The sequence below is a fragment of the Neolamprologus multifasciatus genome, chromosome 17, assembly GCF_963576455.1.
Source record: "Neolamprologus multifasciatus chromosome 17, fNeoMul1.2, whole genome shotgun sequence".
In the NCBI taxonomy this organism is placed as follows: domain Eukaryota; kingdom Metazoa; phylum Chordata; class Actinopteri; order Cichliformes; family Cichlidae; genus Neolamprologus; species Neolamprologus multifasciatus.
Window position 1 is genome coordinate 6,044,496 of NC_140455.1, and position 16,079 is coordinate 6,060,574.

At 40.7% G+C, this 16,079-nt stretch overlaps 1 protein-coding gene across 1 annotated transcript in view; it reads right to left on the bottom strand.

Moving 5' to 3' along the window:
- Positions 1–16,079, bottom strand: part of ror1 (receptor tyrosine kinase-like orphan receptor 1) — a 132,243-nt gene that overhangs the window by 31,141 nt on the left and 85,023 nt on the right. The window contains exons 2-4 of the mRNA XM_085137377.1: positions 9,837–9,899; positions 2,707–2,997; positions 2,413–2,452 (exon numbers count right to left, since the gene is read on the bottom strand). Of these exons, the coding sequence (XP_084993503.1) occupies positions 2,413–2,452; positions 2,707–2,997; positions 9,837–9,899 (394 nt within the window). The remainder of the gene's footprint in view (positions 1–2,412; positions 2,453–2,706; positions 2,998–9,836; positions 9,900–16,079) is intronic.

The window sequence follows — 16,079 nt, forward strand, 5'->3', positions numbered from 1 at the left end:
CGAGCCTCGCCATAATGTCATTGGGGAAAATCATCCAGCTTCGTCTCTTTTGATCCTGCAAGAATCAAACGAACTGAAAAAAACTTCATAGAGGTTTTATCCAATAACCGGGGAGACGTTAAAACAAAACGAAGGAAGCATGCCAGACACAAAGAAAATTTTGATTCATGCCAGACACAAAGAAAATTTTGATTTGGGCAGCGTTAGAGTGCCAAGAACATGAAAATGTTTTATGGAACGTATTTTGATGCTGTCTAAAAGAATTTTGTAGAACTTGGTTTTTATTTGCCACTTAAGGCCTCCTTTAATTTTATTTGCATGTTCATATTAGAGGATTGGCATTGTGGGTGCTTTTGCTGCTGGTATCGAATTAGGTGACTTTAAAATATCATTTAACAAAAACCACTTACAAAATATGCAAGTCTTTTTGGACAGCATTATTTAAGGGAGAGTTCAAGTAATCGACTAAGGTCACGAGAAGACAGAATTCATTCACGCTTTATACTCCTGGATCTGCTCTTTTCTGAACTCAGCTGTTTCTGTCAAATTTTAAGGCCCACTTACAGGACAGAATGACTGTAATCAGAAGTTAGTGAAGGTGGGCTCTGATTATGCAGCTACCATCCATCCATCTTCATCCGCTTTATCCGAGGCCGGGTCGCGGGGGCAGCAGCCTAAGCAGAGAGGCCCAGACCTCCCTCTCCCCAGCCACCTCCTCCAGCTTATCCAGGGGAACACCAAGGCGTTCCCAGGCCAGCTGAGAGATATAATCTCTCCAGTGTGTCCTGGGTCTGCCCCGGGGCCTCCTCCCGGTGGGACATGCCCGGAACACCTCACCCAGGGGGCATCCTTGTCAGATGCCCGAACCACCTCAGCTGGCTCCTTTCGATGTGGAGCAGCAGCGGCTCTACTCTGAGCCCCTCCCGGATGGCCGAACTTCTCACCCTCTCTCTAAGGGAGAGGCCAGCCACCCTTCGGAGGAAGCTCATTTCTGCCGCTTGTATCCGCGATCTCGTTCTTTCGGTCACTACCCACAGCTCGTGGCCATAGGTGAGGGTAGGGACGTAGATCGACCGGTAAATTGAGAGCTTCGCTTTTACACTCAGCTCCCTCTTCACCACGACGGACCGGTGCAGCGTCCACATTACTGCAGCTGCAGCCCCAATCCGTCTGTCGATCTCCGGCTCCCTTCTCCCATCACTCGCGAACAAGACCCCGAGATACTTGAACTCCTCCACTTGGGGCAGGAACTCATCCCTGACCCGGAGTGGGCACTCCACCCTTTTCCGGCTGAGAACCATGGCCTCAGATTTGGAGGTGCTGATCCTCATTCCCGCTGCTTCACACTCGGCTGCGAACCGCTCCAGAGATGTATGGAGCTACCTTGTGGAAACTATTCTAATAGTTGTCAAACACCATTGTTATTGATGTATATACTGAGGGGGGAGGTCCAATTTCATGAAACTGGTGGAGTGATGCACTGTGGGCATTCTGTTATGGATCTGGATCATTTTTATTCGCTTTCCTCTAAAACACATTTGTTAACATTATGAACCAAACCCTGTTTGCTGATTAAAGTTGTTGTGTGTGTAAGTAAAGTAACCCAATTTCTCCAATATGAGCATCAGTGTATTAGATGCTATATAGAGACAAAGCACTGTGTGCGTCAGTGTCTGCTTTGGGCCCCAAACTGTGCGCGCATGTTTGTGTGTGTGTGTGAGACGGCCCAACAGTCCACATTCCACACCGTGGACTGAAATATTCAAATATGGACCATGTGCGTGTCTACAGTTGGGTGGAAAAGCTTTCTAGAACAAGAGAGATCTGAGCTTTAAAGGCTCATATTAAATATTCATTTAGTTCCCCATGAGACCTGTACCAATAAAATGGAAAATTACAGACCAGGCCTTGTTATAAAGTGAGTGATTACTCAATGAATATGCTTTATAGGACGTCTTAGGGTAGCTCTTTGCAAACCAGCATTGAATTGCTGTAGCTGGACACACAAATCATCGCCGTGTTTTCCACTTTGAAAACTGCATGTGCAGACTTCAGTATAAAGTAGGAATGCTCCATACACTAATATGTGTCTTTAGTTAAAATCAGAGTATCAGAGTATCATTAAACAGAGTAAATATTAAAGAAAATTACAGTGTATATTATCTCTTTGGTTCATAAGACCTGCAAGTTGCATGTTTTACTAACCTAAACCGATGAGGTGCTTGCGACCCATGCACGAGCAGGTCTTCCTTTAGTTTTAAAGCTCCAGTAATATGTAAAATGCAATTCTCTCATAATCTGCCATTTGTGTGTGGGATCTGCTCACAAATGAACTTATCTGAAGCTGTCCCTTGTATTGTGGTAATGAATAGACTGACAGAGAGAAAAATGGTTAGAGGAAAAGCGACTTACGTGGGCTCTTTTGGCAGAGACGTGGGGAGCGGATCTGGATCTGGAAAAGAAGACAAGGGGATTTTTTACTACAGGATAAACAATATTGTTTCCAGATTTTTCTCTGTGGAAGCTGCCAGCTACAAGAGGAATCAGCTGAGATGAGTGCTGCTATGAGGAGCCAGATCTCTAGGAAAAGAAATAGAAATAGGTGGGGGGGAAATGGACGGCAGTAAGTTTTGGCTAAAGTTTGGCAGTTTTATCAGTTTGAGATGCACAGATGCTTAGATGCTACTGGTAACAAAGTCTTCTCACCGAACTTGACAAACAGCACGCCCGTGGTGGAAACAGAGCCCTGGATGTTGGTGGCCACACACTGGAAGTATCCCGTGTCAGTAGTGTCCAGGCTGCGGATGCGGAGGCGTGATCCAAACAGCATGGACCTGTAGGAGACCCGTCGCGGCTCCTGTACCACAGGAGCGTCGTTCTTAAACCAGCGCACAGTGGGCGGCGGGTTTCCGGAGACACGACACAAAAGCTCGGCCGTCTGGCCCACGGAGGTGGTTATGTTGTTCATGGGAGCGTCAAGGCGGATGAAGTGAGGTCCTGGTAGGCAGTGTAGGTAGGATAAAAGAAAAGAATACAAGAGAGAGAAAGAAGAGACAGATGGTGATCATGTGGAGGTGACTAGAAGAAAAATGCCCTTTGCATGCATTCTTTACAGATTATGAAATGTATGTATTTTAAATGGATTAATTTAGTTTTCTTTGTTCTTTTTAAATGTACTTAAAGATGTTTGTAGTGCAGTAAAAACAACTACAAAGTGCAGGTTTTTGATTTTTTGCCCTGTTGTAACCAAAACCAATTTATTATACCTGATACACACGTACACACACACACACACACATATATATACATATACACACACACATATATAAATATATATACACATATATATATCCATATATATGTGTATGTATATATACATACATGTATATATACATACACATATATATGTATATATATATAAATATATATACATATATACATATATGTATATATATTTATATATATGTATATATACATATATATATATACACACACACACATATATATATATATATATATATATATATATACATATATATAAATATATATATATATATGTATACATATATATAAATATATATATATATGTATATATGTATATATAAATATATATACATATATGTGTGTATGTATATATACATGTATGTATGTATATATGTATGTACGAACTAGACCGTGAATGAAGAAAATCAAGAAAACTGTACTACACAGCCCAAGAACGATGACATAAATCAAACAACACTTTCTATACTACCTCAGAGCCAGATATTAAATAAAACATGCTGCTGTGTGAAAAAGAAATGCGGTAAAACAAACTCCGTGTTTTCAGACACACATATTCAGAGCCTGGTTTCACAAGTTATTTTGCGGTTGCCACTGTTGTGACACCTAATTTCTCTTTTCATCATGGCTGTATGATGCCAGAGGGTTTTCCCCTCAGATTTATGTGTCTGAGCTCATGAGGCAATATCACCTGCGTTGCGGTCTTCGAAAAAAAGAAGAATCAAATTTAAAATGACTGGTTCCCAGTGTTTCGTGCCTGTTTTCAAACAGTCAAAACAAACAGCTCTTGATTACTGTTATGAATGAGAGGAATGATTACGGCGAGCAAAAAGTGCCTCGCCATCGAAACCAATTCATGAAGGGTAATGCTATTAGAACACACTGCAATACAAAGATCAACTAAATCGTGATTCCCTCCAGAACCGTATTTTTCCCCTTAAGCTGGTCAGTAAAAAAAAAACTATCTGGAGGGCCACCTAAGAGTTTGATGTGCAGGAAAAACATTGGTCTTAATGTCATGAAAAACCTCTGGAAAGTTCTCTCAACCCCAAAACCTGTGTTAGGTATGCAGAAATGTTCCTGGTTACACAAACTGGCCAAGACAAACAAATGAGGAAAAGCACATACAGAAGAATCTCAAATACCAGTCAAATGAAAAATGAATGTGTGTGAATAGAGAGGTTGATGGGTATAAATAGAGGCGCACCCTTTTTACTACTGTATTCCATGCAAGATTAACTTCAAGGTTTTCCAAGGAATTGTTAACAGAAAATTAACCGTATCAACATCGACATCTATGGAGGTGAACATGCTGATGATAGAAGAACTGCATAAAACAGCGCTCATTCGTATTACAGCCTCGTTTGAATAAACTTTCCTTGGTTTGGAGTGCGGGCCAGCTTTCTTTCACTGTGAGCATCCCATGTTGTGGTTGGTGGAATGATTCATGCAGTGTCTGTACAAAAGTTGGAGGGGCAGTCGGGCAGAAGAATGTGTAGTGTAACTTAGTAAAACGTCTACAATGTAAGACGAAAAACTGCAATCAAGCAAAAGGTGTCCACCTACATATTGAGCTTCATCGTGGGCAGTCTTTGTTTAAGGCTTTTGTAAAGAAGAGAGAAGTCATCGGAAAAAATGGAACATGTGTGTACTTTATGTTCTTTGAGTGTATGGTGTAAAGACTTGAGCACGTGGCCTCTATCTCAGTGCATGTGCTTGGCAGGTTGTAGAACACACACTCACTCTTCTTCCATAAAGACTGAGGGCTTAACACAGCACTGTGGTACTAACAAGTACCACCCCACCACCGTCTCCTCTCCCCATTTTTCACCAACCTTAATATGACCTCTTTTCTCCGTGTGCTCTACACAGTCCTGTATCTCAACATTACAGCAGCGAGATCAAACCCTTCAGGAGGTCGATGCTTTTAAAGTCAGCTGGAACAATGACTGTAAACCTTCATCCAATTTTCCTTTTTATTTACTCCTCCACTCCACCGCTGATGTGTGCACTTCGTTTCCACACATAAAAACTGGAAATGCTTTAGCATGACATCACGTAGACACAATGTATGCGTCACAGGGCTTTGCCGAAAGCTGTGAACCTGTTTCACATTTATCTATGACAACGACACACACAAACAGAAAATATTCCCCGAGCGAAGCCGTCTCCGCGTGCCACTTGTTGGTTTTCATAACTTGTTTATCCAGCCGTTTTGCTACTTTGTGTTTTGTTTTACTTTTAAATTGAATTTGTCCAATCCGATTATGTTACTGTTTCTAACGATCTTAAAAGTCATGAGACGACCATAAACATACCGAGATCGGTGGCGAGATTACGTTCCGTGTCTGTTAAGTCCAGTTTCACGCACATTAGGCAATGATATTTTCTTATTTAACTTCACTGTGGAGCGCTGTGTATACTCAATTTGTCGCATTAACCCTCTCGCGGCTGCAAAAGGTAAAAAATGTGCTCTGACCTCAAGTGTGGTGCAATCTATCACTGCCGGTCAGTCAAAATGCTCTGGAAGTCCAGAAATCAGTTAAAGAGAAGAAAACGCTCTGGAATTTGTTGCTGATTTGTTTCTCAAAAGTAATTATGAGTCTGAAAGCATTCATTAAAGCAGTTAGACAGCTTTTAAGCTTAAGGAGTAATAACTACGCTATTGGCATAATGTGCCTATTTCTTGATACTTGGTTTGCTTCGGGCTCTGTTTCTCTCCGTAGTTTACATTTTACTGCAATTTTTATGATTTCTGTCTGTACTGAATGTTGGAATGTCAGTAATCTGGTACTTCACGGATGTCAAATCCCGGGTCTCATACAACCCACTTAGATCTCAAGTGGGCTGGGCCACTCAATTTTCCCTTTCAGTCAGTGTGAACAAGTTTAACATCTCAGATATCTTAATATAAGACAAAGAAGTATAATTTTAACAGCTAGAAAATATTCTGGTAGCTCACTGCTCAGCTTTACTGTTCAAAGAAAATGCCCAATATTTTTCCATTTTAATTTTAAATTGAAATTGGAACTTTTCTGTCATTTAATTTTTTATCTATAACTTTATTACTTAGTTGTTGTATGAAAGCCTTTGGAGAGGAAATACCTTCAAATGTACGAAAACACAGTTAAAAGTCAAAAATTTATGCCCTCCTTCAAAATGTCCAAAGGTATCCATTGGGCCCGATCAGAGTCTTTGGTGGGCCGATTCTGGCACCCGGGCCTTATGCTTGGCAACCCTGTTTTAGTGAGTGGACTACGTCGTATTACTGCTTTTCCATTGACAAGAGGCTGGTGCCTAATGTACAACTGCTTCCATGACTTTTTTATTAGTTGAGTTGATGGAAAACAAAAATGCTCTTTGGAGCGGCGTGCCTGCACACTTCATTAGCCGTTCTAATAACTCATAATAAAGCAGCGGGGAGCAGAACGAAGAGCGAAAAAAGAAAAAGAGACAAGAGGAGAAGACAAAAGAAGAGAGGTCAAGACGAAAAAAGAGAAGGAGGAGAAAGATGTCCCGCCAATGCCTGTGTAACAAAGCCACTCTGTATGTAATTGTCCCGTGGTGAGTGTTGTGGTATTTGGCACAAGGAGGATGCTGAAACTCAAACCCTTTCTGCGGACTGTCCCTTTAATGTGGCAGGAGAGCTAAACGGTGTCCTGTCATCAGCCTGCATTTTCCTTGCAGTAGTTTTTGCACAATCAAACGCTCACATGCAGGCACATATATGTAAACACCCGCACACCCACACAACCGCCAAGGAGACAAACTATACGTGCTCGAAAACTGCACACATTACTCAATACCTTTTTCACGACATTGTATTCTATATGGTTTCAGTGAATATACATACAGTAAGGGTGTGACCGTCGGGGCTCCTATCAACAAAACGCAGGTTCAGAAACACGAGTGGCTGCAAAGCCAACTAAACATATTCAACAGATACACTGAGGGCCTCGCACTATAGTGCTTCCAGCTTCCAGCTGTGGGTAAAGGTGAAGTTAATTAAAGCTGGGTCACTATCCAGCAAAGCAACAGAGGAAAGGAATTAAGTAAAGAAAAAAATAGGTACAGAATGAAACAAAGAAACAGAGAGCAATAATGAAAAAAAGCCTGCAGGGAAATGAGTTCAGTAAACTATCATCACCCCTGATTTCAGCCCAGTAATGAGCCTCTTTCAGCACGATAACTTCCTGCTACTGATGCATACTGATAGAGCCACGCTACCTGAATTGTGTCTGTTTGGTCAATCAAAACCATCCCCGCCTGCAGACAAAACAAGGGGTGCAATCACCCTCCATCCATCAGATAAGAAACAGATGTAAGCACAGGAGGGCCGAGCACTAAATGACAAACACATACACATATACTTTACGTTTATAGGTTTTCATATTTGATGGTGTGGAAAAATAAAGCTCTCTGGATGATTTGTTTGGATCTCATTATATTTATGACTGTTTTTGAAAAATCCTTGATTGGTCAACATAATCATAATATCTTCACTAAACTGCTCAGTCTTGTCCAGAAACTGGTGTGTGTCTGCTTTTGTGTACACAGAATTTTCTGTGGGAACGATGCTGTGGGAGAGTTGGAGTTTCAAGAGATGAATTAAGCAAACCAGACAAAATGAGAGAGCCAAACTAAGGTTCGAGTTAAATACAAACTTTAAGTTGAGCATTTTCCAGTCAGTGTTTCTTTGTGAGAGGCAGATGTTTGCTCTTTTAGCCAAAGATAAACTGTGGAGAGGGGGTGCAATTTAACGGATACATATGGGCAATGACGTTGAGAAAGTAACCCAGAAACGTATCGCATCCCACATACATCATACTTACTGATTAGTTTGTTCTCTTGCAAAAGCATTGGACTTGTCATTGAACACATGAATCCAGGGCAGCAATTCACCAGCGTCTTTACCAGCACATGTCTAGAGACCAGTTTGTGACTGCCTGGAAATTCATTCTCAGGTGAAAAATGAGTATTCCCTTATGGGTTGTAAGTGATTGCTGGAGATTTCTTGCGGGAGGTTGCTTGCTGTTGCTAGGTGAAATTAGTTCCCAAGAGGTAGACGGTGCGAAAGCGTTCTTGCGATGGCTTTGGTTGCTAGTAAATTACAGGGTCCTTACAGTGGAGCACAATGACTTCAAGTCAAAATGGGAAAAGTGAAAGTTGTGCATTCTGATATGTGTTAGCTTCAGATGGGAAATGTTCTCCATTTCTGGTTTGCGATGCAGTTTTTCAAGCATTGCTTTAGTTCAGAGAGCAAAATGATTGTAGACAAGTCAGCACCTTCCATGCTATCTGCAAGCAGCTAAAGCAATCATGTGGAGGTTTGTTTTCTGGGAGTTACGAGGAGACCTTTTATTTTAAAATGTTCTTCGTATCAGCAGTACAGGAATCAGAATAATGGAAATGGAAATAAAGGAATAATGTTTATTTGGGAAAAAAATCAAAGTAACCAAGGAAGGAAGACATTCTGGTGAAGCTCAGTTCCATGCTTAAGACGATTGCTTAGAAAGAAAAATCAGAGACAAGTGAGGGAATCAGAGTCCAACTCTGTTTATATAATGTCAATAATCTGCGTTTATGAAATGAAAACTGTGCAAATCAAACACGAGAGGACTGTGGAGTACACTGATTATGCAGTGCAGAACCACAAGAGTTACTGTGCTGTTCCTCTGTGAAGCCAAGTGTTTTGGCCAGCTCTAACAAACAAGCCCACCCAGGGCTCCATATATGCTTGAAGCTAAAGACGCAACAAAGAATAAAATGGATGCTGTGCAAAGAGAAATTAAGTAATATGTTGTCCTTAACTCCATCCCTATATTTTGGAGAAAAAACAAACACAGGCATTTTTTCCACAAAAAAACTGAATAGATTTGATGCATGTCATTTGGGCTGATTGTTCTCTTTGTTCCCAGATTGCCAAGACTTTGTGGAACAATTTAATATAAAGGAAAAAAAAACATATTCTAATTGTTGAGGGTTAGGGTTAGGACTGGGCTCATTGCGATGGAAACTTAAGACCTCAGAAGTACTCAAGTGCATGTCCAGAGCCCACAAATGTTGGTAAAAACATCAGGTCAAAATGCAAAGTTTAAGAAGATGTACTAAAAGCAGCAGCACCTTGGAGACTACACTGGTATTTTCCACTTAAGAAAGAGCAGATGTAGATATAAAGAAATACAATTCTCCTGTGGCTGTATTTCCATATGTTGAGTAGATCAATGTGCAATTTGTTCTGTCAATTATCTGCTCTAGTGCCTTACACTACAGTGGGCGTCTGGGTTGCTGAAGTCAACCATGTGGAGGATGTGTAATTTTTAACACTTCATTTAAGGTAATTTCAACAGCACATGTGGGGTTACAGTTCAACACTGCGTGTGTTAATTTGAACTATGAACATGTCATCATCATGTTGTCTCTAACAGATGTGCTCATAGTTTTGCCAGAGTGAGCTTTGTTAAGAACGTCATGCATGGGTTATCTGTGGTGTGTGTGTGTGTGTGTGTGTGTGTGTGTGTGTGTGTGTGTGTGTGTGTGTGGTGTGCATTTACCATCGCTAGAGGTGTTCCACAAAGTGGCAGCTTGCATACTGGGATCTTGGGGGAACTCAGATCCTGTGAAGAGAGGAAATGAAAAGTAGAAAAGCAAAACTTTTATTTTTAAATGCTTAAACATTAAATGCTTTAAAAGGTTGAAAAATTGATGTCTTGCATATATTTTCCACTAGCAAAATGATGATGATGTTGATGTTAATGCTAACTACCAGTTAGCATTAACATGGGTTGTATCTGATGCTTTTGTGTGTTTTTAGTATTTATGACATAGACAATTTATTTATGGTCAGAGACTCAACAAACTGCAGTGGAGTCCACCTACTCCACTGATAAAACCACTGGTTGCAAGCAAAATGTTTGTATTCCCCAACTGGTGGGTGAGTCCTTATTGGAGGTTCCTGACTGTTGCTAGGTGATATTGGTCACAAAGAGGGTGCTACACTAAAAACTTCCTTAAGCTTGCTTTGGTTGCTAGCAAATAGTGTGGAAGAGGCTGATTTGCCTGCAAACACTACTGTTTTGCTGTATGTAGCGATACTCAAAAAGTAAATCACAAAGTGGAAGTAGAGGACATCTACCCAAATCAGAAATGGCACATGCCTTCTTTTAGAGTGAAAACTGGGCTTCAAAACTGCAGCCAACATGTTTCAAAAAAACTTTTATTTTGAAAGCGAGTCTCTCAGTTTCCAGTTTGTGCCACACTTTTTACAATTTCCCTCCTTTTTCATGTTTCATGCAAACCACAATTTCCTAGTGACCAAAGCTATTACAACGATGTTTTTGCCAGCCGGTTGGGGGTTGCACTTTTTTCTCTATCAACCTGTGGTTGCCACTGGATGACTGACCATTCTCTAGGCATATGTCACTGGGGCTTTATCAATGGATTTCCCAGAGACTGTCATCAACCTTCAGCAACCACTCACCAATAGTCGGGGAACACACGACTGGTGGTCAGCAGATGGTCATGGACGAGTCTCTAGGCCTGTGTGGCTGGGCCTTATTCACTTGACCCTACATTGTCACCATTATTATCATGTTCCTGCAAAACATCAAGGTAACTTGACTTGTGTTTACAACAGCTAGTTTAAAACAACAAAAACAATCAGCTTTACAGCCACATTCTTTACACCTGAAAGCTATATCCAAATGTGATCCACATGGTTGTGACAAAGTAAAAAGAGGGTGACAGACTCTAACTTTCTGAGCCAGTGGCATGGACCTACATTTAAACAATGCTTAACCACAATTCTGGAAAAACTTTTCTATGTAAAATACTGTGTACAGACACAAACACACTGCTTCTTAAATGTAAAATAACAGTGGTGATAACGCTGTACATTTGCTAGTGCAGATCAAAGGTTTGTGTGTACAACAGGGAGCCTATCAACAAGCCTAATGCGCTCTTATTACCAGCTGAAGACAGAGCTGCTCTCTGCTTTTCATTACTGGGGAGAAGAGACAGAAGATCGGCTTCAGAGTTCAGTGCTGCAGGTCATAGGTGATTCCTAACAAATTAAACAGCCAAAAATGAAGGATTGGCGAAAAACTCTAAGCTGTTTTACCTTCACTGATTCTCAGGGCACCAGACTGCTGACAAACTTTCAGTTCACATACAACATCCCACGGTTCTAGCCGACTACAACAGTGTGTGAGTCTGTGTGTTTTGGTGCAGGCTGGGATAGTTTAGCATGATGAATAGGCAAATGGTTGCCATCCAACTTTGGGAAAGTAACCTAAAGTCACAAACGGATGTGAAAATGCAAGCATGTGCATGGACACAGCTGAGAATTGGCTGCAAACTTAACTATGCACATGTTGCATTTGTTTCACACATACACACAAAAAATACAGAATTCCTAAACACATGTCATAAATATTTTTGAATTAACAACTTGAAAACTGACAGTGCGTGGCATGCAGGGTGACAGTCGAGGAGAGAAAGTCTGCAGACAAACGGCACCAGGAGCCTGGTGACACAGGGTCACGCTAATTGGGTGATAATGTGTCAGGATGGTAACGACTATGTGGTGGTGCTTGTGAAATGAACTGTGTTAATGAGCAGCGCTTTGGGCCTCAGCACCTGTTAGTGAGGAGTCTGGAAGCTTGGCTCACAACAACAGGCTCACAGTTATGGGTGTTATGTTCATGACTGTTAGAGATATGTAGCAAACCCAGAGGGCAGACATAGAATCAAAATGTTTCTCTTCACTAAATTAGTAGTTCTTCTGTAATGCTACCTGATTCCACAAGCTATTCTGCACTTTTGACTTGCTGAATTCTTCCAGGAGGCTACTAACAGTGTCTTATGGCATGTCCCGGCCCCACGGTGAGTCTAAATTTACTCTGTGTTCTCTACTGTTAGACTTAGAAGTCTGGAGCTCTGTGCTTTACAAAGGACAGAGGAGAGTGGACGTCGCAGCTCACTAGCTTCACCGACACAAAGCTAGCCAAGGGCAGCCAGGTGAGAGTTCAATAGAAGTGGATGGTCGTGGGAATATAGTGAGGGAAGGGGGAGGAGGACGAAGTGCTCGTTTATGAAAAAGGGGGCACAACTGTGTACTTCTGAGAAAAAAAAATGTTATCATTCCAGAAAGATTAGAAGTTTATAATTTTGTTCAAAAACAAACACTTGTGCACAGCGATTTTGCTGTTATGTCTAAGGTCTGCTTACTTCCTGTGTTTCATTTTTTTCCCACATTGTGCGCCCTTTAAAGAGAACACATCTGTTCTCTTTCATTAAGACAATCATCTGAAATATCTAGGAGAAAATGCAGAGCAATTTTGAGATTAGCTTTCTAATGTTTCTCAGCAGTGGAGGGGAGCTGTTGTATTAGACCTGTTTGTTAAAAAGGACCTAAAAATAGATCCCAGGTTTCATCAGCTGTGGTTCTGGCCATTGATTGAATCACGATATGGATACTGACTGCAAGACCCATATGTACCTCTGTACTGAATCCCTGTCTGTCAATATGAATAACCAAAAAAGAACAAAAGCATTGCTTGCATTATAATATAGGGAGGAAGAAATTGTGCACATATGTGTACCAGTCAAGTCTTTCAACCATGAACAGGCTGTTTCCAGTAACATTGTCTCAGAGTTGCCAAAATTTTAAATTACTGAGGTGGCAGATCAGAAAATAGTGATGAGAAGGGAAACAGAAATAAGGAGTTTCAACAAATTCAACCTATATTTTGCATCAGGAAATATCACATGAACATATCAGGTAAAGGTACCTGTGTTAGCACAAATATATAATCAGCCAATCACATGACAGAAAACTCCACCCACATTTAGGCATGTACACATGCCCAAGACAACCTGCTGAAGTTCAAACCGAGCATCAGAATGGGGAAGAAAGGTGATTTAAATGACTTTGAATGCAGCATGGTTGTTGGTGCCAGACAGGCTGATCTGACTATTTTTGAAATTGCTGATCTATTGGGATTTTTCCACAGAACCATCTCTAGGATTTACAGAGAATGGTCAGAAAAAGAGAAAATATCCAGTGAGCAGCAGTTCTCTGGTTGGCGCAGATAGGAAAGCAACAGTAACTTGTAACAAACAAGGTATTTAGACGAATCTATCTGAGTGCCTGCGTCAAACTTTGACTCTGATGGAAGCAGCTGGAGTACAGCCAGGTGCTCCTGTTATCAGCTAAGAGCAAGAAACTGAGGCTACAGTTCACATGGATTCAGCATAACTGGAAAAATGTTGTCCGTCTAATGAGTCTTGATTTCTGCTACAAAATTCAGATGGTATGATGAGAATTTGGAATATCCTATCCTATCCTGCCTTCTATCAAGAGTTAAAGCTCATCTTCCCAGTTTCTGATTGCTGCTTCTAGTAGAACAAAATGCTGTTTCACAACACTCAAATTATCTAAAACTGCTTTCTTGAACGTGACAGTGAGTTTGCTGTACTCAAATGGCCTCTACAGTCATCAGATTTCAGTCCAACAGAGATTCATATCATAGATGTGCACCACGCAAATCTGCAGCAAATGTGTGACGCTATCATGTAAATATGAACCAAAATCTTGGAGAAATGTTTCCAGCAGCAGATTGAATCTATGCCTTGAAGAATTTTCAAAGTCAAAAACAGGTTCAACCCAGACCTAGCAATGTGTACCTATCAACGTGATCTAAGAAACAAAACTGGACTTCTTTAAGTTTCTCAAAAATACCTCACCTCTCGTCTGAGAAGCTTGGTGGAGAGTCCAAGGTATTTAAGGCTCAGTTGAAGTTGTCCCTTAAGTGGGAAATTGACCTAGTATTGATCATGTGCCTCTTTAAACTGAGCTAATTATCATCTGCTCATTATCAGCAGAGGTTTTGTGTGAAGCCGTTGCGTTTATGAAGTGGCTCAGCCACTCCAAAAATGCATGGCACAACACAGAAGAGACACCTCGACAGGATAAAGGTCACATTTTGATAATATTTTACCGTTCACATTTAGGTATCTGAAATAGGGATAAGATCAGGAAGTTTTGTACTACAAGAGTCCAGCTAACTTTGAGCTGTGCTTCTGCAGTTTCAAATAATTTCCATTTCAAAAGTCACAAGTTACTTTTCCAGATTTTCCAGATTTCCATATCTTCCCATTGGTTTTTATTATAGTGATGATTATCACAACAGTTAAAACATTTTTACCTCTAAGTACTGTCGAAGGCAAGCAATTGGACTTCACTTGGAAAAATAAAACTGTGAACATATTTTCCATAGCATGTCAGAAGTGACACTTTTAAAAATTCAATTCTGGTATGGCAGTGAACGCCCATCAAAATTCTGGATATGTGACAATCTTTATAAGAGTATCATGTTCCCTTCTTGGCTGCTTTGTCATACTTTATTCCCGTTAAAGCTTTGGAATGTCCTCTTTCATTTGCAGCTGAGTGCCACTCCTAGTAGCAAAATATGCAGTAAATGGTTAACGTGAAGGTGCCTCTGAGAAGTCCAGACATCAAATCTCCACACAGAAAATTCCATGAGAGCAGCCTCTGATCCCCGTCCAGCTGTATTTGGCTTACGATGATAAAAATCAGGCAGGGACACGAGCTTAACCCCCATAAAGCTCTCCGAAATTGGTGTGACTTTACTGTCGCAGCAGTGTATGGCAATTAGTGCAAATCTTTAAACTCGAAGGCTTGGGAATAAGGAAAAGGAAGGAGTTAACAGAGAGCTAAGAAGAAAATGAGACACTAGGTTCCTCACAGGGTAAAGCTTAACCAAATCAGAAATGTTCAATTTGAGCAGTTATGCATAGCAACTAATATGCTGTTATATGGTCTGGGGGGCTGTGTTTGGAGCCAGGGTGGTTGGTGTGGTGAGTGAGACTGATGTATGAGCTCTCCCACTCTGTTATTAGGGCCTCTCCCAAGGCCCCCTTCCATCCCTATTAGCTGGAAAACTGACCTAACTCAGGGGTTAACTGGAAGAATGGGAAACCAACCATTTTCACAGTGCAACTATGAAATATTTCTGCCTTTAAGAGATGAAAGCTACAGATGAGGAATTATAATTATTTCTTTCTACAATTTGTCTTCATCAAGTCTCTGTTTCCATTCAGCAAGTTTCTATTCCTGTTCTGTCTCTGTGATGTCAAAGAGAGAGGATGTCCTTAATGTGGTCTTCTTGAACACACCGCTACAGCTGTGGAAACAGAAGCCCCACCAACCTGCCGGTCAAGCCTCCTGTTTAAGAGGCAACAAAAAGAAGGAAGGAAAGCAGCTAGTCTCAGATACTGAATCAACGTGTAATGTAACCCCAGTTACAAAAAAGCACAATGCAATGATGCAATGCAATGCAAATCTCACAAACCTATGTTTTATTCATACTAAACATATATGTGAATTGTTGAAAATGAGACATTTTAGTATTTCGTGAAAAATATAAATACCCGTCTCTAAGAAAATTAGGATGAAGGCAACAGAAGGCTGGAAATGTAAGTTATACTGAAACAAAAAAAGTGGAGGTTAACTAGAAACAGATCGGTAACATGCTTGGGTATAAAAAGAGCTTCATAGAGAGTTTCTCAGAATTAAAGATGGGAAAGGTTCACCATCATCTATAAAAACTGTATCTTTATAGTAAGATGATGCAGAAATACGGTGATCTCTGACCTAAAGATCATTTGGATGGAATCATTTGGAATCATTTGGAATTGAGAGATTAGTTTGATATGTTTTCTATGTTCTAAAATATGGGCAGATGACTGGGATTTGTTTTTATCTGTATTTAACA